The sequence below is a fragment of the Poromitra crassiceps genome (genome assembly GCF_964638095.1).
Source record: "Poromitra crassiceps genome assembly, chromosome: 9".
NCBI lineage: Eukaryota > Metazoa > Chordata > Actinopteri > Beryciformes > Melamphaidae > Poromitra > Poromitra crassiceps.
The window spans coordinates 49,048,112-49,075,309 of record NC_139630.1 but is presented as its reverse complement, the minus strand read 5'-3'; the positions used below and the strand labels follow the sequence as shown (position 1 = coordinate 49,075,309).

The 27,198-nt window shown below is 43.8% G+C and overlaps 1 protein-coding gene across 1 annotated transcript; it reads left to right on the top strand.

Annotated features, from left to right (window-relative positions):
- Window positions 1-380: 380 nt before the first annotated feature.
- On the top strand, window positions 381-17,870 carry kif25 (kinesin family member 25; the record flags this gene model as incomplete). The annotated part of the gene is made up of 15 exons (XM_083643133.1): window positions 381-449; window positions 611-676; window positions 7,780-7,902; window positions 8,105-8,246; window positions 10,466-10,569; window positions 10,948-11,033; window positions 11,155-11,194; window positions 11,308-11,375; window positions 11,486-11,560; window positions 11,880-12,029; window positions 12,409-12,585; window positions 14,213-14,367; window positions 16,211-16,441; window positions 17,423-17,578; window positions 17,719-17,870. 15 exons carry the CDS (start codon window positions 381-383, stop codon window positions 17,868-17,870), a joined length of 1,794 nt encoding a protein of 597 aa, XP_083499259.1.
- Between the last annotated feature and the right edge of the window lie 9,328 nt (window positions 17,871-27,198).

The following is a 27,198-nucleotide window of genomic DNA, read 5'->3' as shown; positions in this document are numbered from 1 at the left end:
ACTAATAATGCTGGAATTGGGGTGGTCTTAAAAGCTCCGCAACAGATTCTCAGAGCCTTGCACTGTAGCACATCCAGCTTTCCTAGATTTGACTTGGCAGCGGAACCGTGCGGAAGTGCTCTTCTTCTTCGTGGTGTTTTATCGCTTCCTCGTCTTGACCATCGCTTATGCAGAGTTCTGCTGCCCTCTATCGGTGTAGCAGTAACCAGACAGTCTGGTCCAGACTTCTCTGCTGCCTAGAGTTTTGTTGACCATTCCGACCTAATCGGATTATCTGGCCCGCCCGAGAGACGGTTGATCAGAGGGGATTGGGAAGCAAAGGGACAGGCCTACCGGTTCTGCTGTCTGGAATAGGCTACGTTATACTTCTTTTCAGCAAAATGCCACTGTTTATAAACCGGGACCAAATATTTGCGCATCAAGTGCATCTGCTGGAGCACAAACTGAGGGTGAGGCGCTGAGCGGCAGTTCAAAGGAGGAACAAATACGGCCGAAGACTAGCTACTGTAGAGTAGGCCTGTTTGTTCAACACATTTATCCATTGATGTTAAGTAGATTTAACACTCATATTCTAACAAAAGCATAACCTTGGAGGTGTATCTGTTTTCAGAGTAAAGAAGACCGCATACTTGAGCTCGAGACTGAGAATGCCATTCTTCATTTAAGACTTGCCGAGGTAGGAAGAACAATTTATTCTATTCTAGATCAGCATTACCCACTCCTAGATATCTTGAAAGGCTCAACAATGGCTTAATACTGTATGTGAATGTGTGTAGACTACTTATGTGTAGGATACTCTAAGTTGAGGAACAAAATTGGCTTGAACAATAGAACAGGATAGTGATTTCATTTAGGGTGTTTTAAAGAGAGATGTCACTAAATTTGAGTATTCAAGTCAGGTTAACTGTACGTCCCAGACAGTGACACCCTGAGGTGAGAAGATCCCTGTCCCCTCAGTATGCATGAGGCGTCATCCTGTGTCAGCTAGTCTAGCTAGACATTCTGGCTAGACACTCTGGCACCCTCCCCTCAGTTTTATACACAGGCCTGGATCTGACAGGTGGACCAGCTGAGATGGTCTGCTGCAGGACATGGTGCCAGCAGCAGATGTCCACTCATCTTACCAACAGTGTTCATGGCCTCCTAACCTTTTTTTTTTTTATAAAAGCCAGTTTTTTATTGTATGGCTTGTAAAATGAAATTGTATGAACAGAATTTAGCTGAACATTTGGAACTAATTTAAGTGAGCAGATTGTGTATCTTATTGTAAATTGTTACCAGTTCGCCCACAGCAGCAGAGGAGCAGCTGTAATATGTTGAGAGGCAGTGTGAATGTGTCAAATGACTGTTAAGACTGACCAGCCATGTTTTCATTCCTGTAGGTAAGTTGTGCCAGGGGTGTTTTTGACGATTCTGGCTCATTTTAGAACAGCCGAGGATTATTTTCTGTTAAGAATTCATGAACATCAATCATCTAAAAATAACTAATAGAATGTGTGCTTTCTCTGTCTAAAAGAGTTAGTTTGCAGAGTTAGTAGTTATGTAGATATTAGCCGTTGAGTACAGCATGGTTTCAGCGTCTGGAAATTTATTCAGAGATAAATGGCTTTTTGTGAAACAGTCACTTTAACCATTCATTTTTGGCATCAGTAAGACCGTCAGACATTCTAAACAATAGTTTTGAACAGTAATTTCCTCCATAACAACAGGAAACACCCCTCTCATTCAAACTCCTCCCTCCGTGTGTCTTCTCCTCCTTCCTCCTGGCTTCAGCGGGCGTGTCAGAAGCGCGTTGTGCTGCCTGCCTGTCTGTCTGCGTGCCTGCCTGCCTGCTTGCCTGTCGGGCAAGACGAGTCTGAAATGGATATGGATTACTGTAAAATCGCGTCGCCATTTCCTTGAATGGCTTGCTTCCGCGGTGTGTGTGTGTGTGTGTGTGTGTGTGTGTGTGTGTGTGTGTGTGTGTGTTCGCGCGTTGCTGCGCGGCTCTGGGGGGAAGGGATCTCTGTCCGTTCTGTGTGTGTGTGTCCGGGCGAGGCGGCTGCTTTTGTGGCTTTTGGGTCCCGTGGCTGTGACTTCTCTCGGTCTCTGTCGCCACTTAGTGGTCGGTAAAATAGATTACACACATGCTCTTGCTGCAAATACTTATCTCGAAGATGTAAAAGGGGTTGATTGATGTCCCACTGTCAAAAAAAAAAAATCTTTATGTAAGACGAGTTAGTCCGTCCTTGGCACTTAAGCGCTGGATTATGTAAGACGAATTAGTCCGTCTCTGGCACTTAATGTGTTAACATGCTGCTTACCTGGGTAAAAAATAAATAAATGTATAAGCCTACATAAGATGTAAAAAAAGAAGAAGGTATAAGTCACTTCAGTTAATGCCAGGCTAGAAGTAATACACTGAAGAGATGTGGTTTAAACTCATTGTGACTTTAATATGAACTCGCCTTTGTTGATGTCACCGTTCATGTCAAATTAATGTTAGTAAACTTTAGGGACAATATACACATAGCTTTTTAAGAATACAATTGAAGCACTTTCCAAGGTACCAAAACCAACAATTTACAGACTATTGAAGCCTTTATCATCACATCTAAATTGTTTAGTTAAAAGATATTGTAAACACAATTGCGAAAAATAAAGTTTACAATAACACACAGCAATCAATGTATATTTATACTGTTTACTTTACCAACTGCTCATATTAACTTTGATTGTATGTTTTGATCGGGATTATTTAATGCTTGCTTATTAAGAGTGACAGAGGATCTAGCTATTGTAGCCTTCTTTAGTGTGTAATTATTTTCAAAGTTTCATTTGAAAGACCAGATTATGTTGGAAATCAAGCACTTTTCAAGGAGTATATTCACATTCAAGCATATTCCCTAACCATGAAAATCAAGCACTTTCAAGACTTTGTACGAACCCTGAATTATCTGAATTCAATATATGTCAATAATAGAAATTATGACGCTCTGCATGGTGGGCCAGATTTTTTTTTATATTAGCTCCATGTTATTCTGCTGTAGTAATCACAAATCAGACAGCCATCAGTTTCACAAGCTCTCCATCCAAACTATATTACTTTGTAATGATATTTTTACATTGTTTACATTAATTTTATGGCTAAGAAACAAACATAATTATGCATAGTCAGTCTCTGCTGTTACTGAACTTTGATCCATGACATGTTTGGTTGGACAGAGAGAAGCGTGTTCCCCTTGCAGACAGTGGAGGCGCTCTTCAGCAGGTTAGATGCAGCGGTGTTTCTTCAGACCAGATGACTGAGTGAACGTTTTCTTACAGCGGTCACACCAGTAGAACGCTCCAGTGTGAATGCGTTTGTGTGCTGTTAGGGCACTTGACTGACGGAAACTGATCCCACATTGGTCACAGTGGTAGGGCTTCTCTCCAGTGTGAATGTGTTTATGTTGTTTTAGGTTACATAACATATTGAAACTGCTCTCACATTGGTCACAGTGGTAGGGCTTCTCTCCTGTGTGAATGCGTTGATGTTGTTTTAGTTGACCGAACGTAATGAATCTGCTCCCACATTGGTCACAGTTGTAGGGCTTCTCTCCTGTGTGAATGCGTTGATGTTGTTTTAGGTGACCTAAAGCACCGAATCTCCTCCCACATTGGTCACAGTTGTAGGGCTTCTCTTTAGTGTGAATGCGTTGATGTATTTTTAGGCTACTTAACCGACTGAAACTGCTCCCACATTGGTCACAGTTGTAGGGCTTCTCTTTAGTGTGAATGCGTTGATGTCTTTTTAGGGTACCTAAGAGAGTGAAACTGCGCCCACATTGGTCACAGTAGTAGGGCTTCTCTCCAGTGTGACTGTGTTGATGTATTTTTAGGCTAACTAAGTGACTGAAACTGCTCCCACATTGGCTACAGTTGTAGGGCTTCTCTCCAGTGTGAATGCGTTGATGTCTTTTTAGGTGACATAACTGGCCGAAAGCTTTCCCACACAGCTGACAGGAGTAAAGCTTCTCCCCTGAGTGAACTCTCTGATGAATTTGTAAATGTTGACGTGTTGTGAAAGTTTTGTCACATTGCTGACATGAGTAAGGCTTCTCCCCTGAGTGAACTCTCTGATGAATCTTTAAGTTGTAACGTGTTTTGAATGCTTTGTCACATTGCTGACAGGAGTAAAGCTTCTCCCCTGAGTGACCTCTCTGATGACACTTTAAGCTCTGAAGTGTTGTGAATGCGTCGTCACACTGCTGACAGCGGTGATGTTTGGGTCTGTTGGTGTCTCTCTGTTTCTATAAGGAAGATATAAAGAAAGAATTAGGATAGAGGGACAGTGTGTGTGTGTGTGTGTGTGTGTGTGTGAGTTGCAACATCAGTGATATTTTTCTCACCTCTTCTGAAGAATTCATTTCGACAAGCCAGATGTCTGTCCTCACACCAAGCAGCTCTGTAGGTACAGCAGGTTTAAATTAAATCGGCCTTGTAAAATTCAATTGCAAATTTGCGGTCTCAAACTCTTCAGGAAATTGTTCAAAATGTAATGCCTGGTATGTTGCTTAACATTTATTGAGATAATCATACTTAGGTGAAGGTTAGTCCCATATGTTCCGCTCTGTCCACCGTTCCTCTGTGATCCACTCTGAATGAGTGTCACACAGCCTTCCATAAGTCAATTGGGGGGTTCGGGGGGTTCAAAACGCTCTCCTACCCGTCTCCGACGTCCGATTGCAGATCCGAAGACATAAAAATCCTCCTATGGAAGCCAGTAGTTTAAGCGGAAGGGGGGGGGGGGTTAAAATGATACTGCTGCATGAAACAACCGTTTAAAAGCAGTCTTCCACAGCCTGTGTCGAGTTTAGGAGAGAAGCTTCCTAGTGCCGACAGGAACCTTGGGATTTTGAGTATTTCATGACATGTTTTGCTTCCCGGGTGCGGTGGGAAAAATACTGGCTACCGTAGCAGGGCTATTACATCTTCACATCTGCAATTGGACGTCGGAGACGGGCAGGAGAGCGTTTTGAGCGCCCGAGCCCCTCAATTGACTTATAGAAGGCTGTGTGACACGTGTTCAGAGTGGATCACAGAGGAAAGGAGAACAGAGCGGAACATATGGGGCTAGGTGAAGGTATACAAATCTTAGCAATGTAAATAGAGGATGGTTTCAATGAATAAATGAAAGACAATAAGCAGATTACTGTATCAATTAATTTGATTTATTGTATTTATTATATATCAAACAGTAGGCTAAGTATAAAAACAAGCATGAATTTTAATGGGAGTGATGTTTAGATGTGTGTGTGTTGTTTGTGGAGAGAAAGAAAGAGAGAGAGAGAGAGAAGATGTGTGTGTGTTGTTTGTGGAGATAGAGAGAGAGAGAGAGAGAGAGAGAGAGAGAGAGAGAGAGAGTGTGTGTGTGTGTGTGTGTGTGTGTGTGTGTGTGTGTGTGTGTCGTGCGTGTGAGAGAGAGAGAGAGAGAGAGAGAGAGAGAGAGAGAGAGAAAAGGGTCATAAACCAAGGAAGGCTCCCACGGCATTGGTTGGTTTATGATCCTTGGTTAAAACCAATGGTTAGAACTGAGTTGCAACTTGCATGAGATAATTTGAGATATGTCTAATGAGAAAGTTGTGCACAGCACACCTTACCAGATTCGTCTCTAGCCTTATTAACCCAGTTAATCACTATTCAATAAACAAACGTGAAACGTCCCCAATGATTCTAGAAGATATATTCCATAATTATCAAGTATGCACTACACGCTAACATTAAGGCTAATTCTGCAAAGATGATTCACTTACTTACCTACTTACTTGGACTCTTTGCGTTTCCAAAGTTGTCCTCGCTTGTGCGCAGTTTAACGCTTTTAGAGGCTGTGTGAAAGCAGCGGTAGACTAGATCGGAGCACAAAGAAATGTTGAACAGAGCAGAGGCCTAGTCCTCCTGGGGCGCCTGTACTACGAATGGAGATAAACAGATCCGCTGGTGTCGGTGCCGTGCATGGTGTCGTGCCTACGAAAGAGGCGTGGTTTGTAACAACTAGCCAATCACAATGCAATATGGACATCATGCCGCTCGGCTGATCTCTCATAAGAAATTGTACTCTTCCGGTCTCCTAAGTGGGCGTGACAGTAGCGATACTTCCGTGCAGAGCTGTAGTTTTTTTACACTCAAGAGTTCCAGGAAGTAAGGTTCTGGATTAAGCAGCACTGTCGAGTTGCAGCAAAATGGACAGTTTGTGTTGTAAGTTTTTTTTTATCAAATTGTACGTTATTATCAGCTTTATTTTAGCATTCAAAAGTACCCCTTCCTGGCTGTTCATTGGCTAATAAGTTTCCTGGCCTGGGCGCTTTTGACTTTTTTGTAGGCTATGCATTTGTTCAATAACAGAACAGAAGTTCATTTTTAACTGGAAGTTAGGGTGTCTTGGCGACTTGTCTTCATCAGGGTAATGATGAAGACTTTTTAAGTCAAAACGGTTACTTTATATCCCTGCTGTTAAAGGATTTTTAAATTGACTTAAGAGTGCCTCGGATGCCTTTCTTCCTGGCTGCCTCCTACAACTGTGGACCTCCTTCACACTCTGGACAGTCACTGTTTTTAAGACTCTGACTCTCATTAAGAGTGTTTTTTTATTCATTCATTTTTTGGTATTTTAATAAAAACTTTGACAACCATAGCAAGTTGGTTCCTCCTTCTTTGTTTAAAGTTATATTTTCACAACTGGATAAACAAACTTTCCTCAGAGGAAAATTACTAGAACAGGGTAGCTACTGCATACATAACCCTCACCATTTTTTATTTATATATTACAACATACCGGTAATATACATTTTCATAGAAATGTCCTATTTCATCGGCCGTATTAGCCAAAATGGTAACAATGAGCCACTTGAAGAAAAACCCACTTGCGATCAAATAACGAGGCAGGAGTCTTGAAGTCATCTTAAATGAATGTATTTACATATCTTTGCAAAGAGATGCACCCCTGTACACTCACAAATGTCATATACAGATTTACACAATGATTCATGGAGAAGAGAATCCTTTATAGTGTGGCAATTAGCATGTTTTGACTATAACAGAGAAAACAGGAGGACATGTGACCCTGTAGAGACAGTGGAGCAGAGAGGAGCTGGAAAATGGCTCATAGGTCGACGTGTCTCTTGTCTGTGTGTGTCTTTATGCCTTAGTTAATAACTATGTGTAACTGCCTTAAACTATTGATTATGTAAATACAACTAACCTAACTGATTTTTCTATGTCAATTACCAAGTGGCCAAATGATTATGTTAGGCAGTAATATAAGAAAAAAAGTTTAGTTTAGTATTATTCCAGTCGAAGACTTCACACTCTATAGTAAATGTGTTCATCCACTATGCAGTGATTTTAAGGTGTGCACAGTCTCCCATTACCCACCATATTCACATCCTATAGGAACAGGGAAAGCATTCAGGGAAAGCATTAATTGGCCACATCTTTTAAATGACATACCATTTATATTTAGAGTTGGTACAAGTTGGTATTACTTTTGAAATCATGCTAATCACATACAACATGGTGTATGCTTGAGCACAGGAGTGAATGAGCTACTGAGGACCTATCTATGTTTTGTCATCAGTGAACTGTTAAAATGATAACAGGCCAATCCCACAATTTTTGGGGGATTCCTTCAAATAGTTTGGCCATGGGAATTGTTATGATGTGGATTATTATCTTATTTTAGCCTTTTATTCGTGATCTCCTAGGACAATAACCTATTACTAATTTACTAGTACAAGCACACTGCTGTCATCTTGTATTCAGTGTCTGGGGAAACTGCATCGGGAGCATGAGGAGGAGACCAAGGCCCAGAAACATCACCAGCACCAGAGGAACACACAAAAGATCACCCAATCTGCCCTCACCAAACTCATGTCTGAGGTCCAGGTACAAATGCACAGAAACATAAATAGTGGTTGCCTAGGTGTGTGTGTTTGTGTGCGCGCGTGTGCCCTGGCTTGGGTAGATCTGTCCCCCGCCCCCTAATTTCTTTTGCATTTCACACGCACGCACACGCACGCGCACACACACACACACACACACACACACACACCCAGTGACTTGATTTGTCCTCTGTGTGTTGCTGTAGGCTTTGAAGCAGGACTTGAGCGAGGTGTTTGCGTTGTATGTGAGCTTTGCCACGGAGCTGGAGGCCCAGAGAAAGCAGTTGCTGGAGAAGGTAGACCAGGCCAGCTCCGCCCTGAAGGGTCACCATGGAGACGAGGTGCAGAGTAAGTACCAGCCAATCAAAGCAAACATCCCTCCTTTTTATTTTCAGAATAGAGTAGGGATGGTGAGAATCACAGACTTGCATCAGTGCAACGGCATAAAAGTTCAAGATACGATTGCACCGGTTAAAAAAGTGAGCATCGGATACAATTTGGGATGAACCAGCGATGCATCGTTTCTAACATCTTTGCATCGGTAAAATGGGATTTGAGACCCTATGCCAGGGCTATTCAACTAAATTGTTCAGGGGGCCACATTGTCAGAAACCTAAGGGGCCGGGGGCCGGACCCCGAGCCATTATATGTACACTTGACACAACCCGCCACCACATTTTCGCAGCCGTGCTCGAACTATTATTAAATAGGGGGTGCTGTAATCTCGACGCTGCCCTAGAAAATTGTATGTTTTTTGGACTTTTATCCATATTTAGAAGAATATTTAATTTTAAATTAACATTAGGATTATACTGTTGTGATGTCATTATTCAGTATCTTCTCCTTTTCTCACTCACTTTCATGTAACCACCTGCTCTCCCTTTAGTCGTTTTACACTACAACAGACAGCAACACAGGCATAAACACTGAACTTATTATTATTATTATGGAAAACCAGATTATGATGAAAATCAAACACTGTAATGTAACAAACAAGGAAAAATGAAATAAAAAAGCCTCTCCCGGGCCAGTCATAGATCTTTGTCCCCCACCCAAAAAAAAAAAAAAAAAAAAAAAAAAATTATATCAAACTCTGGCGGGCCGGATCCAAATTCAAACGGGTCATATCCAGCCAGCGGGCCGCCAGTTGAATAGGCCTGCCCTATGCCTTTAAAGAAAAAGCATAAATGAGATATCCTTACTGAGTTGCAGTACTAGAGAAACATGTAAAGTAATAATAATCACACCCAGGTGTTGAAGTAAGCGGCGCAGGTTTGCAGGTCCCACCCTTGTCCTCTCCCCGCCCTCTCTCTAACATTGTGTGTACACACTGTGCTAAAGTCTCACTAAAGAGGAAATTAATTAATTATCCATTCATTTCCAGACATTTCTTAAACCGTGCGTGTGTGTGTGTGTGTGTGTTTGTGTGTGTGTGTGTGCATGCATGCATGTTTTAGCCGGCTAGTTGCTTCATGTCTATCTTTAATGCATCGGGTAGTTGGCAATGCAGCAAGATGCGTATCGCCTGAAAACTCAACTCGGTGGAGTAGGTGGATTCGAAGTTCTGGAACCAGGCAACCTTGCTCTCTCTCTCTCTATTCTGAAGCGGTTTGCAGGTTATATGCTGGCTCTAGCTCAAGTAGGGTTTGTGTGGTGATAATCCTGTGACGCTGTCCCTCTCTTCCTTCCCTCTCTCTCTCTTTCCCCGCCCTTCACCCTCAAGTAAGACCATCAGCTAGGCTCTCCAAGGTTGATTGTCTGTCTCGCTGTGTCCCGTCACCTGGCCGCCACGGCTCTGCCGATTGGTGGAAACGGATCTTGTCACATAACTACGTGACAAGATCTAGCCCTCACTTAAAACCCCTTGGCTAGGCACAGAGGCAGCTCAATCTTTTTCCAATATGGAGGCTTAGAATTATGACCTGCAAATGTGTTAGAAAACATGAGAGAATATGTGGTAATTTCTGGTACAGGAGTGTATTTTAAACTGCTGAGACTGTCTCACGTCAGGCTGTCTTATGTGTGAATGGGGTTGTTTTGTGCCAGGTGTGGTCCAGGATTAAAGACTTGACCTGAATTCAAAAGGCTTTAAGCAGAGATGAACAGACAGCTCTTACAGATTGGGCTGGGGTTGCCTGACCTGGTCTAGACTGGCACAGCATGGCATTGCAGGGAGTAGGCCTGACCATCTGTTAAAGGTGCAACATGTAGCATTTTAAAATATCAGTATATCGTTCACACAGGTATCACAGTTTAACTGTGATACCTTGATGTAATTATTGTAAACAGAGAGACCATGGTTGGGCGAGTGGCAATGTAGGCTATAGATAGGCTTCCAGTCTTTTCATGGTCTTGTTTACAGAAATAATACCGATATCTCAAAACAAATGTGGCAAGGATTTATTGATACTAAAATGCTACATGTAGCATCTTTAATTTCAGCTCATGATACAAAATTGTTCACATTTTTAGGTACTGATTCAACTGCTAAACATTCAGTGCAATAACACTGCTTAAAAACAGGATTATTGTTCTCCTTGTACCAACCTTCCGCTGTCGCTGTCCAGGCTTGCAGGCTCGTGTGGCAGTTCTAGAGCACTCGCTGGAGGAGGAGAAGCAGAGGTGCCGGGCGGAGAGGCAGAGGAGGAGAGAACTTCACAACACAGTGGTGGTGAGGATGGGCAGTAAATTGTTGAGTATTGAGTGTCTAGTCAACCTTTTTCATATCAAGGACCCCTAATTTTTAGTCCACATTAGAGCCATGAACGCCAGTTTGAGAGTATTTATATTGTGCGATATGATTTTGTCCAGAATTCCATGATCTGTTTATAGGTAGAGATAACAGTACAACTATGATCAAAGTAGATTGGTATACCTTCTAAAGTTTAGTTAACTTCTGAAAGAAATGAAATAATGCTAAAATGTTCTGGGGACCCCAGGAGGAGAACCACTGCTCTAGAATAGGTTAACGAAGACCTCCTGCAGGGTCGTAATCTCTTTGATTTTGATCTTTTCTTTCTCTTTCTTATTTTTCTTTCCTTTGCTGCAGGAGTTGAGAGGGAACATCAGGGTTCACTGCAGGGTGCGTCCTGTTCTGCCTTTTGACCACAAGCAGTCCCCCACCTCTGCATCAGGGTGGGTCCACACACCCTGCATCTATATACTTCCCATATTCCAATTAGGATGTATGACCAGTTGGTTTGTGCTTGACAAGTGCAGGATAATCCAATGCTATCCTGACTCTTTTCTCTCTCAGGCCTGCGTCATCAGAGGAGGTGGTTTATCCAGTCAGTGACGTGAGTGCTACAACTGCTTTCACTGAATCTTCAAGCTGATTCCATTTCTGATTGTTACTAGCCTGCCTCATAATGTGTTCACCATCCTTTTTGTCCTTCTGCTTCTTTTAAAGGACACGGTGCTGGTGAACTGCTTGAAGGCCGGGACGCCAGCGCAAAACAAGATGTTTGAGTTCGAGAGGTCAAATCAAACCCTGGCCTGACATGATGTAGCTGTGTGTTATGTTATGATCATCTCATATTTGTCCTGTTTTATTAACAAGTGGTCATGGTGGGGATTTTGTTGGACAGGGTGCATGGACCAGAGGACTCCCAGGATGCAGTGTTTGGGGAAATCAAGCCGCTGCTCACATCACTGCTGGACGGGTGAGTGTGAAACGGCAAAATAAATTCATACATTATGTAGGCATCAACTTCACTATTAGAAACACACGTCAATCATTTAAAATTCAAAATGGCTATAATGAAGAACAGTTATGGCGGTTTAAACCAAATCACAATCAAAGAGTCCCATTCAACCTGTATTCTTTCATCACTACCTGCCATAAAGTGGGAATTACAAATGAAGAGTAACAGAGGGAAATACACAACACGTGCACATTTTCAGCATCATTTCACTAGTTGAAATCTGCAGCCCCACTGTGCAGTGATTCCATTTATTACACCTGCCACTCTGTGTGTGCAGGTATAATGTGTGTATCATGGCGTACGGGCAGACCGGCAGTGGGAAGACTCACACCATGATGGGCTCCCAGCCGGCGGAGCCTTCAGGGGCGCAGCAGGAGGCGGAGCAGCAGCAGGGCATCATCCCCAAAGCTGCTGCGGAGCTCTTCAGGTGAGGCTGAGAGAGAGAGGTCCACTCACTCATCTGCAGGCACCAAGCCTGTTTGGGTTGTTTTGGTGCACTGCTGGCTCACTTTTACTGTGTGCTGTAGATCTATTCTATTCTATTCTAGTAATTCAGTCTGTCAGAAGTTAAATAAATTCACTTCATTAATTCATAATGTGCACAGAAACCTGGAATACAATATAATTGGGTTGAACTTTGAACTTGCTCTCCTCCTTACCTATACATGGTTGTACGGCTGTGCCCATGATAATACATGCAGCTGTGTGTGTGTGTGTGTGTGTGTGTGTGTGTGTGTGTGTGTGTGTGTGTGTGTGTGTGTGTGTGTGTGTGTGTGCGTGTGTGTGCGTGTGTATGTGTGTGCCAGGCTGATCTCGGAAAAGCCAGCGGAGAGCCACACGGTGGAGGTGTCGGTGGTGGAGGTGTACAACAACGAGGTGTTTGACCTGCTGGCCCGTGACCAGCAGGGCGGCGCCGCGGGGCAGCGGAGAGATGTCATCACCACATCCTCTGGCAGCAGCCAGGTCAGCGCACTCACATATGAGTGAGTACAGCCTGCGCTTGGAAAAGTGTGTATGTGTGTGGGTGGGTGTGTATTTGTGTACGCATGAAGAGTTTAGAGAAAAGTGACAATTAATGCTGTAGAATGGAACTGAAACAAATTACTACTTTAGGAAGAATAGAAAGTAGCTGGAAAAAAACTTTTACACATTAAAGCTCTACATTTTTGAGATATGGAATGATGAACGATGTGGGTCATTGTTTTCATCAGTTTCTATGAGGAATAAAATGCCTGTGTCAGGTACAAGTGTGGAATTCATGATCTTTTTGGTAGTAACTTTACAAAATGCAGCTGAAAGTGCAGTACTGGACACAGAACAGTATGTGCTTTGGTACGGGCATGGTGCCACTGGGGGGTGGTGGCGTGGTAGGGCTTTGCCCCTCAGTTCAATTTTCTGCCCCACTTTAAGTTTAAGGAGGAGGCTGAAACTCTACTGAGGAGCGATAAGATAATTTAGCTGGTTTATTTTTCTGTTGCTTTAGCTGGCATGTCCGACAGACAGACAGAAACAGATGCTTTTTAGGCTGTTTGCATGCATAGATAGGGCCGTGCGGCACTGTCCGCGGTGCTGAAATAGAGTGGAGGAGAGATGGACACACATCAATTTGGTTCAATCAGCCTCCTTTTCGGTTGTGAATTGAGGCCTAATTGTAGGCTATTTTTTCCCTCCATTGTAGCAATCCACAGAATGGAAACCACAGAGAAGTGAAATTTCCAGTGATGTTCAATGAGAGAGAGAGAGAGAGAGAGAGAGAGAGAGAGCTGTACCCACACAGCATATGAGTAGAAAGACAGACAACACGATCTGATCACTTATTCTTTTTATTTGATGACCCCGGCACTGTTGGCTACTATTTGTTCAGTTTTTGTTGATTTTTCTAGTCGACTAATTGTTCATTCTATGATTTTGCATAGACCTATGTTCAGACTCAGAGTGCTCCAGACAGTTCCCGACATTTTGCGTTGTGCAAGGACACTCCGGTTTAATACTGCCTTCATTTCACCACTGCTGTGAAATAAATATTTGATTTGATTTTGAAACAGTAGTCTTTCTTGTGTTGTTATTTAGCATTTCAGAGGCTACTGCATGGTTAAAAAGTGCAGAAATAGGCATAGCGGGTATATAACCTATGTTTTACTATATAAAAATATCTTCCCCCTTGCCAGTTATAACCACCCCCTCAGTCATTTCATCCTGGCGCCGGGTCTGCTTTGGTACCTTAAAGGGACAATTCACCCCAAAATCAAAAATACATGTTTTTCCTCTTACCTATTTATCCATCTAGTTCGTTTTGTTTTGTGTTGCAGAGTTTTGGAGATATCACCTGTAGAGATTTATGCCTTCCCTTGAATACAATGGAACTGGATGGCACTTGACTTGTGGTGCTCAATGTGCAAAAAACAAACAAACAAACAAACAAACAAAAAACTCAAAAGCAATGTCTTTTCCAGAAATCATGACTCGTTTATCCAAGATAATTCAGATACAGTACCTTGTTGTTAGCAGTTTCATGTAGAAACTATTTAGCATGTGTAGTTCGGTCTAAAGAAAAGCTGGGTGTAGCTGTAGTGTTTTTTTCTGTGTATGTGTTACTTGTCCCTCTTGCAGGCCGGTGTGCAGCTCGGCTGAGGTGATGCAGGTGATCAGCGGCGTTCTGAAGCAACGGGCTGGCTGTCCCACGCTGGTCCATGCTGACTCCTCACGCTCTCACCTCATAGTCACACTCACCATCTCCTCCAAGAGCCCCAACGCACTGGCCCTGGGTGAGACTCCTCACACTCTCACCTCATAGTCACACTCACCATCTCCTCCAAGAGCCCCAACGCACTGGCCCTGGGTGAGACTCCTCATGCTCTCACCTCATAGTCACACTCACCATCTCCTCCAAGAGCCCCAACGCACTGGCCCTGGGTGAGACTCCTCATGCTCTCACCTCATAGTCACACTCACCATCTCCTCTAAGAGCCCCAACACACTGGCCCTGGGTGAGACTCCTCACGCTCTCACCTCATAGTCACACTCACCATCTCCTCCAAGAGCCCCAACACACTGGCCCTGGGTGAGACTCCTCATGCTCTCACCTCATAGTCACACTCACCATCTCCTCCAAGAGCCCCAACACACTGGCCCTGGGTGAGACTCCTCACGCTCTCACCTCAGTCACACTCACCATCTCCTCCAAGAGCCCCAACGCACTGGCCCTGGGTGAGACTCCTCATGCTCTCACCTCAGTCACACTCACCATCTCCTCCAAGAGCCCCAACGCACTGGCCCTGGGTGAGACTCCTCATGCTCTCACCTCAGTCACACTCACCATCTCCTCCAAGAGCCCCAACGCACTGCCCCTGGGTGAGACTCCTCATGCTCTCACCTCATAGTCACACTCACCATCTCCTCCAAGAGCCCCAACACACTGGCCCTGGGTGAGACTCCTCATGCTCTCACCTCAGTCACACTCACCATCTCCTAAAGTAAAGGTAAAGGTAAAGTCCCACTGATTGTCACACAATGTGTGAAATTTGTTCTCCGCATTTGACCCATCCCCTGGGGGAGCGGTGAGCGGCAGCGTGCGCCGCGCTCGGGAATCACATGGTGATTTAACCCCCCAATTCCAACCCTTTGATGCTGAGTGCCAAGCAGGGAGGCAATGGGTCCCATTTTTATAGTCTTTGGTATGACTCGGCCGGGGATCGAACTCACGACCTCCCAGTCTCAGGGCGGACACTCAGACCACAAGGCCACTGAGCTGGTTCCTCTAAGAGCCCCAACGCACTGGCCCTGGGTGAGACTCCTCACGCTCTCACCTCAGGCACACTCACCATCTCCTCCAAGAGCCCTGGTGAGACACATCCAACCACACACTCACTCACCCACAGCCAGGGAGAGCTGCATGTAGTCCAGGGTTGGAGATGAATAAACTCATCCATTCCAGTTCAATGGAGGATTGGAATTTCAGGAAGTTGAATTTAATTCATTCAAATTCTGTGAAATTCTGTGTGTTTTTGTATTTTCTTACCACAATTGATGTAATACTGAATATCATAGAATGTTAAAGGTATCTCTCTGGTGCATAACATGTAATCATAATACATACATTACGATGGATTGTATTTGATTCATTTAACTGTCTTTTATTTGATTCATAATGTTTGATTTATAATGTTAAGCAAGTCAAGACAATCTCTATTAGAAGTGGCATTTCATGGATTCAGTTCCATTTTCTGGCTTTCCAATTCCAACTCCAGGAATTTCAATGGAAATGACCATGCATTCTCAATTCAATTCTTAAATGGCCCCAACTCCCCAGGTATAACCCCACTAGCATAAACGACACCTATGTCAACCACATGCCAACCACACACACTTACACACACACACACACACACACACACACACACACACACACACACACACACACACACACACACACACACTTACACACACACACACACACACACACACACACACACACACACACACACACACACACACACACACACAGTGAGTCTGCTACTCTTCCGCGCGTTGAGATAACTCTTGTTATGATTTGGTGCCATATAAATATAAAATTGATTGATTGAAATTGATTGACTCTTCCCACTCCAGCCAGCAGGCTACAGAGTGCCAGGAAGGCCACGCAGCGCTCCACTCAGCAGAAGGAGTGGTGGAGCCCCCGCTGTCAGCGCCGCGCCGCCCGACCCTCATACGACGAGCTCTCTGCAAGCCCCGCCTCCTCGCCCTGCCACTCACCCTGCCCCTCCCCCAGGCACAGCATCTCCCAGGCTCCACTCAAGACCAAGCTGCAGCTGGTGGACCTGGCCGGGAGCGAGTGTGTCGGTAAGAGAGGCTCAGTTAGGAAACAGCATAGATTGTATAATAACTGTATAATATACATAATATAATATAGACTATAATATAGATTGTATAATAAATATGGACATAGCTACTGTAACATCACCCATTGGTTTGTGGACTGGGGTTTTGAAGCCTTGAGTTCGGCCTTTTCACCGTCGCCATCTTGGGTATTTGGATCCAGAAGTGACGTCAATTTGAAGGAGAAGAACCACAGCACAGCAGCGCCGCCTGCTGTTGATCCACGATTGGCAAGCCACGTGATCACTGGAGAGGCGACCTTTCAATCACGCCCTAAGCACAGACTCTTTATCATCATTATCATTATCACTACCCGAAATGGGACCATCCTATAATAAGAAAGCAAAGTCTCTGTGAGTGAGCAGAAATTGTGTTCGGCCACAGCTATGCCATTTTACATGCGATCGTGCTGAATCTTTCAGTGAGTGTAAAGAGCACCACTGTGACATAACGAGGAGCCGCTGGATTCTTTAATTAGGTAATTAGGGCCAATCAATGGCCGAAATTGGTCACACTGGTCCACTGGTCACGCAAGGACGCATATCTGCACGGAAATTTCGCTAGTCATTTAGAAAATGAACATCATGCTGTATTGAAGACTTGAAACTAGCGATTGTGACCATCAACTCATTCGAAAAGTGTTTACTGAGGTCATAAATTAAGTGAGATCAGGGTCCCAACATTCACTTCCATACAATCGGACTTCTTTTTGGAGCCAGCTGGCCATTAGAAAGAATGTAGGTTTAAGGCACTTCCACATTGGCTTCACTTTTCACGAACAGAGCTACCCCCTTGGGAAAGAGAGAGGCCTGTGGTCCTGTCTATTTAATGATTACCGGGTAATCCATATACTGTATAACAGTTCACAGCATAAACACCCAAGGAAAGGTGACTGAGATTGTGTGTGTGTGTGTGTGTGTGTGTGTGTGTGTGTGTGTGTACCAGGTATGACCGGAGCTTCAGGTGCGGCTCTGTGGGAGACGTCCTGTATAAACCGCAGTCTGTCTGCTCTGTCGGACGTCCTGGGAGCGCTGGCCGAGCAGAGACCGCACGTCCCGTACAGGAACAGCAGGCTCACACACCTCCTGCAGGACGCCATTGGTGAGAGACACACACTCACACTCATTCAAGGATGAAGAAGAAGAAGAAGAAAAAAACACATACACTACAACGCATGAACAAACAATAAAATAATCATTCCCATTGAATCTTCTCTTGCGCTTTTCTGTCTTCTCCACCAGGCGGCGATGCCAAGCTGCTGGTGATGCTGTGCGTCTCTCCCACCCAGCGCTTCATCACCGAGTCGCTCCAGTCTCTGGGCTTCGGTGCCCGGGCCCGCCAGGTCCAGAGGGATCTGCCCCGAAAGAGGAGTCACACCCTCAGAGTGAAGTGAGAGAGAGAGAGAGAGAGAGAGAGTTTTCTAATTAATGTTTAGCTCTTCATGTCTAAATGCTTGCTTTGAGAGATTGCCTGCAATTTTATGTATAGTTTGCATATAGGCTAACTGTAAATATTTAATATATTATGTACATTTTTAAAAGCTAATTTCCTTCATAGTAATAATGTTGCAGATCATGTGCAGGTCTTTGAAAAGTCTTTCAGAATTTTCATTACTTTTGGTCAATCAGAAATAGGCTGGTTTTGCATCTTTGTTTTATTTCGGTTTGTAACTGATCTTGATCGTGTGATGATGACCCTCCCACTCTCCTGGCTCTGTCTTGCAGGAGCCTGGTGGTTTGCGTCATTAGGTTGATTAGGTGCACCTGGGCCCGGTGTACTTCTTGGGCTTTAAAAGCCTGCAGACCATTCAGTGTCTCTCTCCCTCACCTGTGTGCACCTTTTTGCTCTGTTCTTTTGGGTTGTAGTGGTTTGTGTTGTTCAATTTTAGGTAATAAGTTATTGTTGTAACTTTTACTTTGGTGTGTGGCTCCCTCCTCTTGTTATTTCCTTGACCCAGGTTGTAACAATAGCATTAGAAAAGTCTTAAATTTGACTTTCTGTAACCTGCAGATACCTTGTAATATTCAATCTGTAATTATCTCTAGCAATAAACAGTAATGAGTGGTGAATGAGTGCGGAATAGTTTTTATTGACAGTAATAATTGTGATACAGAGTGAACATAAGGTTGGGTAAATAATTTGTAAATTATTGATTTAGTATTTTTCAACATTTCACTTGATCAAATTCCCTTTAATCTATCCTGCCATTAACCTGCAGCTCATGTCAGTAGTGTCAAGTGTCATGCCTTTTCTGAGAAAACACTTATTTTAGTGTTTTGGATGCATCTGTGTCTATATTTATACACATTTTGTTGTATTCTGAACCTAGAATGTGGACGGATGGTTGTCATCACTTGTTTAGTTTACACAAATCTTTCAGATTTCAGCCTTTATACAGTGTCAGTAGAAAAAGGTGTCAACATTATGACATAAACCGATTTTCGGCACATGTGTGTCAGCCTGGAGAATCCAACACTAAACTTTAAAACACATCCTTATGCCATGACTACAGAAACCACCCATTCAGTTACACGTTAAACGTGATAATCTCGTAGATTTCAGTTTTGTTCTTTGGCGACACCTATGGCGATGAGCAGTAATTGCAGGGGAGATCCAAACAGTGTTGCAGTATTAGTGAGTTTGTTCGGCCATAGTAAGGACACACAATGCTCGCAGAGACCAGAAAGAAGTAGCTTGTTATGCTACTTCACACAAGAGTTGTTGGAACATACAGTAGTTGAATAGCGAGTCTATTCCGTTAGCTCTGCCAACCCTCTGTGGGGTGTCACCACAGACACCCAGTTCATAAATGCTGCAATACTAAAAATGCAAAGGCTTCCATCAATGAGCCATAGGCTCATCACCATTGTGTTAACTGAGTCGGTGATAGTGATTTAACAGACATTTATTGACATGAACATCTTTGCGATTATATATATATATATATATATAGACAGTATATATACACTACAAAGAAATTCAATTTTTATTCTTGCACAAAATATAAAGATTCAAGCACTTGCAATAACCCATGTCTATTTAGGTCTAATGTATTTTCAAAAATGTTGAAGGCCTTGATCCTCCCCCCTCTCAAATTCACAAACGTTCAATGATTTAAGGAGCCATGGGAATCCTGAAACTACAGCACCAGCTTGACAAAAACAAGCCTATAATAGCTAAGGCTGAAACATAACATTAGATTTTTATTAATTCAAGCAAACTGTTAGTCAATAGTTACATGGTATACAGTATTGATCTACTCTTTTTTGTTTTTTAAAGCAGGGTTTATTTTTCCCTTTCCGACCCCCTTCCCCCTGAACATAGCAACAGCTAATCCATACAAGCGCAGGCACGTAAGTAGTAACAGCACGATACATTCATCAACTCAACGATACGTTATTTTGTATGAACAATAAGGCAAGTAGAAGAAAGAACAAAACAAACGAAAGGAAATTGTTTTTTCTTCTTCTTCTTCTTAACGTCGACAAATAACACTGTTAATGCATGAAGATCAAAAACAAAGTGGTTCTTCAAAAAGAAAAGTTATTTTCACGTATAACAGCTGTAAACAAGGCTGGATTTCATAATAAGAAACCCACCAGAAACAAGGTTGCGTGGTAGTGCAGGTGGAAAAAAGAATACAAAAACTTCTCTCAGAACACGAGATAGACGAGAACGACAGTCTCCTCCCAACATGGCATGACAGGATAAAAAAAGTAGTGGATAACAAGGATGTTTCTCCTGGTTTGGGGTGCAACAGACTCTTGTTGGAGGAGTGGTTGTGATGGTGGTAGGGGGCGGGGCACTTGAACACACATCCTGTCCCTGCTCGTTCTCTTCTCGGTGGTGGGGGCGGGGCACTTAAACACACATCCCGCCCCTGCTCCTTCTCCTCTCTCTGAGTCACTCCATCCAGTCCCCTTCCTCAAACTCAGACTTGTCCTATAGGAACGGGGTTTATAGGCTTTGTCCCCACTCTCAAAGCTGAACTAAAAGGGTTTTCCCCTGTGTGTCTTCAAGTCTCCTTTATCACCAAAATGTTGAGCAACTAATGGCTTCTACCCTGTGTGGACTCTCATGTGTGTCTTCAAGTTTTCTTTCCGACTAAAACATTTAGCACAGGCTGAACAACTAAATGGTTTATCCCCTGTGTGGCCTCTCATGTGTGTCTTCAAGTTTTCTTTCCGACTAAAACATTTAGCACAGTCTGAACAACTAAATGGTTTCTCCCCTGTGTGGACTCTCATGTGTGTCTTCAAGTTTTCTTTCTGACTAAAACATTTAGCACAGGCTGAACAACTAAATGGTTTATCCCCTGCGTGGACTCTCATGTGTCTCTCCAAGCTTTCTTTCTGACTAAAACATTTAGCACAGTCTGAACATCTAAATGCTTTCTCCCCTGTGTGGACTATCATGTGTCTCTTCAACTTTTCTTTCAGACTAAAACTTTTAGCACAGGCTGAACAACTAAATGGTTTATCCCCTGTGTGGACTCTCATGTGTGTCTTCAAGTTTTTTTTCAGACTAAAACTTTTAGCACAGGCTGAACAACTAAATGGTTTATCCCCTGTGTGGATTGTCATGTGTCTCTTCAAATCTCCTTTCTGACTAAAACTTTTAGCACAGTCTGAACATCTAAATGCTTTCTCCCCTGTGTGGACTATCATGTGTCTCTTCAACTTTTCTTTCAGACTAAAACTGTTACCACAGTCTAAGCAACTAAATGGTTTATCGCCTGTGTGGACTCTCATGTGTCTCTTCAAGTCTCCTTTCTGACTAAAACTGTAACCACAGTATAAGCAACTAAATGGTTTATCCCCTGTGTGGACTCTCATGTGTGCCTTCAAATTATTTTTCAGACTAAAACTTTTAGCACAGGCTGAACAACTAAATGGTTTATCCCCTGTGTGGACTCTCATGTGTACCTTCAGGTTTGCTTTCAGACTAAAACGTTTACCACAGTCTAAGCAACTAAATGCTTTCTCCGTTGTGTGGACTCTCATGTGTCTCTTCAAGTCTCCTTTCTGACTAAAACTTTTAGCACAGTCTGAGCAACTAAATTGTTTATCCCCTGTGTGGACTCTCATGTGTTTCTGCAGATGTCCCTTCTGGGCAAATCTTTCACCACAATCTGAACAACTAAAGTGCTTCTTCCCAGTATAAGATCTCTTATGACTTTTGAGGACATTGTGTTTCACTAAGTCTAAACCTGACTGAGGTTCCCTAGTCTTCCCAGTATAACATATCTCATGACTTTTGAGGACATTGTGTTTCACTGAGTCTGACTGAGGTTCCCTAGTCTCCTCCGTCAAATCATCGTTGTCTTCAGTCTCAGTTTCAGAAGAGTGTGAAGTCTTGTCAGCACTAGTTGGTTGTAAATGACTAGCTGGATCTAAGTTCCTGGCTGGATCTGATACTCCACAGTCCTCTCCATCAGCTTCTGTGTTCATCTGTTCAGTTGAGCTGCTGGCTAGAGGCTCTGCCTCTGTGTTCTCCCCAGTTTGGCTTTGATGAAACTGTGAGGACTGAGGTTTCTCTTCATCATCTTCACTCTTCACAGGGACAGGAGTGAACGGGGACTCGGTGATATGGGCCTCTTCCAGCCCTTGAAGCGGTTCTCCCTCCTGACTGGCCCAGTCTTCCTCCTGCTCATCTTTAATGTGTGGGGGCTCTGGCTCTTGAAGCTGCTCTCCCTCCTGACTGCCCTGCTCCTCTTTAATGTGTGGGGGCTCTGACCCTTGAAGCTGCTCTCCCTCCTGACTGGTCCACAGTTCCTCCTGTTTCCCTTTAATCTGACTGATGCAGACTTCCTCCTGCTCCTCTTTATTGTGTGGGGGCTCTGGCTCTTGAAGCTGCTCTCCCTCCTGACTGCCCTGCTCCTCTTTAATGTGTGGGGGCTCTGACCCTTGAAGCTGCTCTCCCTCCTGACTGGTCCACAGTTCCTCCTGTTTCCCTTTAATCTGACTGATGCAGACTTCCTCCTGTTCCTCTTTAATGCGTGGGGGCGTTGGGTCCTCCTGGTCCAGACTGGAGCTCTCAGAGGGAACCTCTTCTTTACAGACAAACAGCTGCGGGGCATCTGGAGGGAAGACTAAAATACAGAAATACACACATTAAAGAAGCCAAATTATGCACAAACAAGGCCTACACTATTCATAGCTTTCAAGGAGCGTTACGTGCTGCCGGGAACGCCCACCTGACGGTCAAAAAAAAACTTGTTCATTCCGCTGCCCGCCGAGTCGACTAGTTTCTCACGCTGTGTTTGTTCAGCCAAAATGCCGGATACCTGTTGTGCTATCGGTTGCACTAACCGACAAGGAGACACGCCTGGCTTGTGCTTTTACAGAATCCCGTCGGAGAAAGAAAACTCAGAAAGGAGGAGGTTGTGGATTTGTGCGATTAGACGTGGTTCAGTCGCTGGGGAGGGCAAATGGCTTTTTTTTCTACCATCAAAGTACACACGTCTTTGCGGCCAACATTTCATCAAAGGTAAGCTCAAGTAACGTTACAATAATGATTAAAATACCCCGTTAACGTTACTTGAACCACATCTAATCGCACAAATCCACAACCTCCTCCTTTCTGAGTTTTCTTTCTCCGACGGGATTCTGTAAAAGCACAAGCCAGGCGTGTCTCCTTGTCGGTTAGTGCAACCGATAGCACAACAGGTAATCGGCATTTTGGCTGAACAAACACAGCGTGAGAAACTAGTCGACTCGGCGGGCAGCGGAATTAACACTTTTTTATTTTACCGTCAGGTGGGCGTTCCCGGCAGCACATAACGCCCCTTGAAAGCTATGAATATGGCTGGTCGATAAAACAATATTAATATACTGTATATCAGTGGTAGACACTTCATAAATACAATAAGAAAATAGTTCAATATTGATATGTCCCTTGATAATGGAGTTTGCTGCAAGTGACCTGCAAACAGCCAATCAAACGGACAAACCATAAACTTCCCACCAAACATATTACCGGTAAGTGGTGGACTGGACGTTTTTGTTACTCGCACTTTTAGCGCCACACGCCACACAGGAGAGGGAGAGAGCAGCCCAGCCCAGGCTAGTCTCCAGCTAATTAGCTAGCCTCCTAACCCCTGGCAGCGCATCAAGAAGTCAGTGGTTTGTTAGGCCACCTGTCCTTAAAGACTATCTGGTTTTGAAAATTGGATCTGTTATTGTATTAGACGAAGAGAGAGAGAGAGATATGGAGAGAGAGATATAGTTCCCATATGCGAGTGGTTCTCAGACTGGGGTTCCCCAGGGGTTGTTGAGGGGATTCCAGGGGGTCCCCAGAAAAAAGGGGTATAATATATTTTCACTATAAAACCATCCATAAGTAACACAATGACAGAATGTATGACTAATCTGGTCATGGGTTTTATACACGTTCTGTCAAAAAACATCGAAAAGCAAAAATCTTATCAGATGGGCGGTCTGTGTCCTAATTGTTGTCGGTGTCGGGGGCCGCCAACCAGGGTTCCAATTACATAATGGCTTTCGGGGGAGCCCTATTTTCCGGTGTGCCCCACTACAAAAACATGTCATTCAAAAGAGGAATACTCCACAACAGTCTAATTTGAGCTCCATACCCATTTTATTAATGCTGTTTTTATGCTGTACACTGATTTGAGTTATTGTCATTTGATTTGAGTCATTGTTATAAACCTGTGACTGTATTTTAACCTAAGCTTTTTACCATTACTTCATAATGTTAATGAGATCAATGATGCTAACTTTGCAGTTACTCACAGCAGAAATAATATGTGGAGTAGTAATGTGAAAATACCAACCTGTTCTGTGTAACCTCACTTTAGGATCTAAAGCAGCGAGCAGCTTTCCTAGTCGGCCGATCTCCACTTTTGAACGAGAAGCTTCCTCCTCGTACTCTGCTATCGTTCTTTCAAACAGGCCAAATATCTCTTCAACAGCCGCAGTTAGTCGCTGCTTTCGTTGTTGGTCGAGCTCCTGTTTTGGACGAGCAGCTTCCTCCTCACACTCTGCTATCGTTCTTTCAAACAGTCCAAATATCTCTTGAACAGCTGCAGTTAGTCGCTGGTTCACCACCACCCTCAGCTTCTGGACTTTAGACATGTTCACACAGTGACAGCCTCTGAAACAAAGAAGTGCAAGTCACTTTGCAGGCATTTCTCCCCTCTGTCAGTTACACAGGACTCCACAGGACTTAACTGGTGCTGCAGTCACATTTGGTGGCACAACATTTTGCAGTGGCATCACACATTATATTATTTTGCTATGAACTGCAGTGGCCTATATGTGTAGATTTGTTATTACAAAGTACATAGAAAGGTGTTTAAAGCAGAAATACGGTGCAACACTTTAACAATAAAGTGTAGGCTATATATATACGAGGGATCAGCCGAGCAGCATTTTAGTAAACAAACCGCATCACTGGGTGGTAACGGCAATAGAACCCTATGGAGCCCAAGTGGCGCGAGGCTTGTGTTTCTGACTCTAGCCAGTTAACTCTGTTTACATTTTAAAAACTGCAGTTCACACAACTTTAACACGACATGCATATATTATACATCAAACTCTTGAGCTACTTCTGCTCTCACTCAGAATGTCAAAATATAAGCAATGTGATGTATAGTTTTTAAGATATTAACGTTTGTTTGGCACAACTCATACTATTAACTGCCACGGGGTTCCGCATTTCTGGGTGGCAAGTGACGTCAGGCTGATTCGTCCTATAGTTTTTCAAACATAAGATGCAGCATGGAAAAAGCTCCATGAAAAAGTTGCCTTCACTCTTATTCAAATTATTAAATTAACTATAACTGAAATCTAAAATAATTCACTCACTGAGCCTCCCCTCAAACTGTTTGAGCCCCCCTGGGGAGGCCCACCAGCCACTTTGGAATCCTCTGAACTGGAGTGTTATACAGTAGTGTTCAGGTTAAGATCAGACTAGAGTAGAGTAGGGCAAGGTTGTAGGTTGTAGATTAGCTAGATTCCTTGTGTGCTAGTTAGTTGCGGTATATAGTCAGATTGTCTGAGCTGCTGCTCATCTGGTCTGGCCGCTCTTCTGCTGGTCCTAGTGTGCCGCTGCTACCTCGGCAGCTGCAGCTGGATGGCCAGGTGGATTGAGTAGCTGCTGTATGTCCTGGGGCTGGCCGATACATATCAATTTGTTTCTTGCTTATTCAGTGGCTCTTTTCGCCTGGTAAGTAAAATACTTAACCTGATTGCTAAATGGTACTGTCCCTTGTGACTATTCATGACCATATCGCCCAGCCACAGTATATTCTATCTGTTCTGCTCTCCTCTCCCTTCCCCTGCTCCCCCCACCTCCTCCCTTTCCCTGCTCTCTCCTCCCCCACATTCCCTGTTCCCCACCTCCTCCCTTTCCCTGCTCCCTCCTCCCCCACATCCCCCTCTCCCTCCACGCCTCCTCCCTTTCCCTGATATCTTTCCCCCACATTTCCGTTTTTACTGTCCCTTGTGACTATTCATGACCATATCGCCCAGCAACAGCCCAGCCACAGTATATTCTACCTGTTCTGCTCTCTCTTCTCTTCCAACGACCTCCCCTGCTCCCTCCCCACCTCCTTCCGTTCCCTGCTCTCTCCTCCCCCACTCTCTCTCACCATCTCCTCCCTTTCCCTGCTCTCTCCTCCCCCACATTCCCCTGTCCCCTCCCCACATCCTCCCTTTCCCTGCTCTCTCCTCCCCCACATCCCCCGCTCTCCCTCCCCACCTCCTCCCTTTCCCTGCTATCTCCTTGCTCTCTCCTCCCCCACATTCCTCTGTTGCCTCCCCACCTCCTCCCTTTCCCTGCCTCCCCCTGTTTGTGTGGGTTTTCTCTGAGTGCTCCGGTTTCCCGAGTTGGTCCCCGGGCGCTGCACTGTGGCTGCCCACCGCTCCTATAGTTCTAGGAAGGTTCCTAGTAGAGGTTGGGTCAAATGCAGAGGATGAATTTCCCCATGGGGATAAATAAAGGATAACTTAACTTAACTTAACATTCCCTCCCCCTTTCTCCCTGTCTCTCTCTATCATATGATTGTTCAATCATGTTATTATTACTACTGTAATTGTTATTGTTGTCTGCTAGATTTAGCTAGACATATTCTCTGTGAAGTCCTCTGAGACATTCTTGTGAATTAGGGCTATACAAATAAACTTGGCTTGATGCATAACAAGTAAATGTGCAAACAGTATAGACCTACAGTATTTTCCTATAAAGCCTCCCTTCCTATACATTTTAAGGTAAACACTAAATACAGATTTTACTTTGTTTTATGACAAGATATACATAGCTGTGTGTAGTTGCCAGTCTCAGAATGACTTTGAGCAAGTAATAAAAAATGCACGTAATTGTAATTATCTAAGAAAAACAAAATATTTGTTACTGATATCTACCAATTTATTGGGTCCTTCAAGCAGCTCTACCTGTAGCGTTAATTACAATATTTCTGATGGCTTTCTGATTATTTGAACGCACCGATTCTCAGGCTATTAATTTACTTTATCGTTAGCTAGTAACCATTTAAAAACTGTCAACGAAACGGTGTCAACGGTTTACAATAGCGTCCTTAGCTAATGCTAGTTAACAGCCTGGTAAGAATCAGACGAATCTGCTAGCTAGCTTATTTGCCGTGGCACTTTGCAAATGCAGCGCAGTACAATGTGAATTGGTCTGACTCTAGGCTAGCTATGCTAACGTTAATTTAGCGCTTTGTAGGGAGATGATGAATT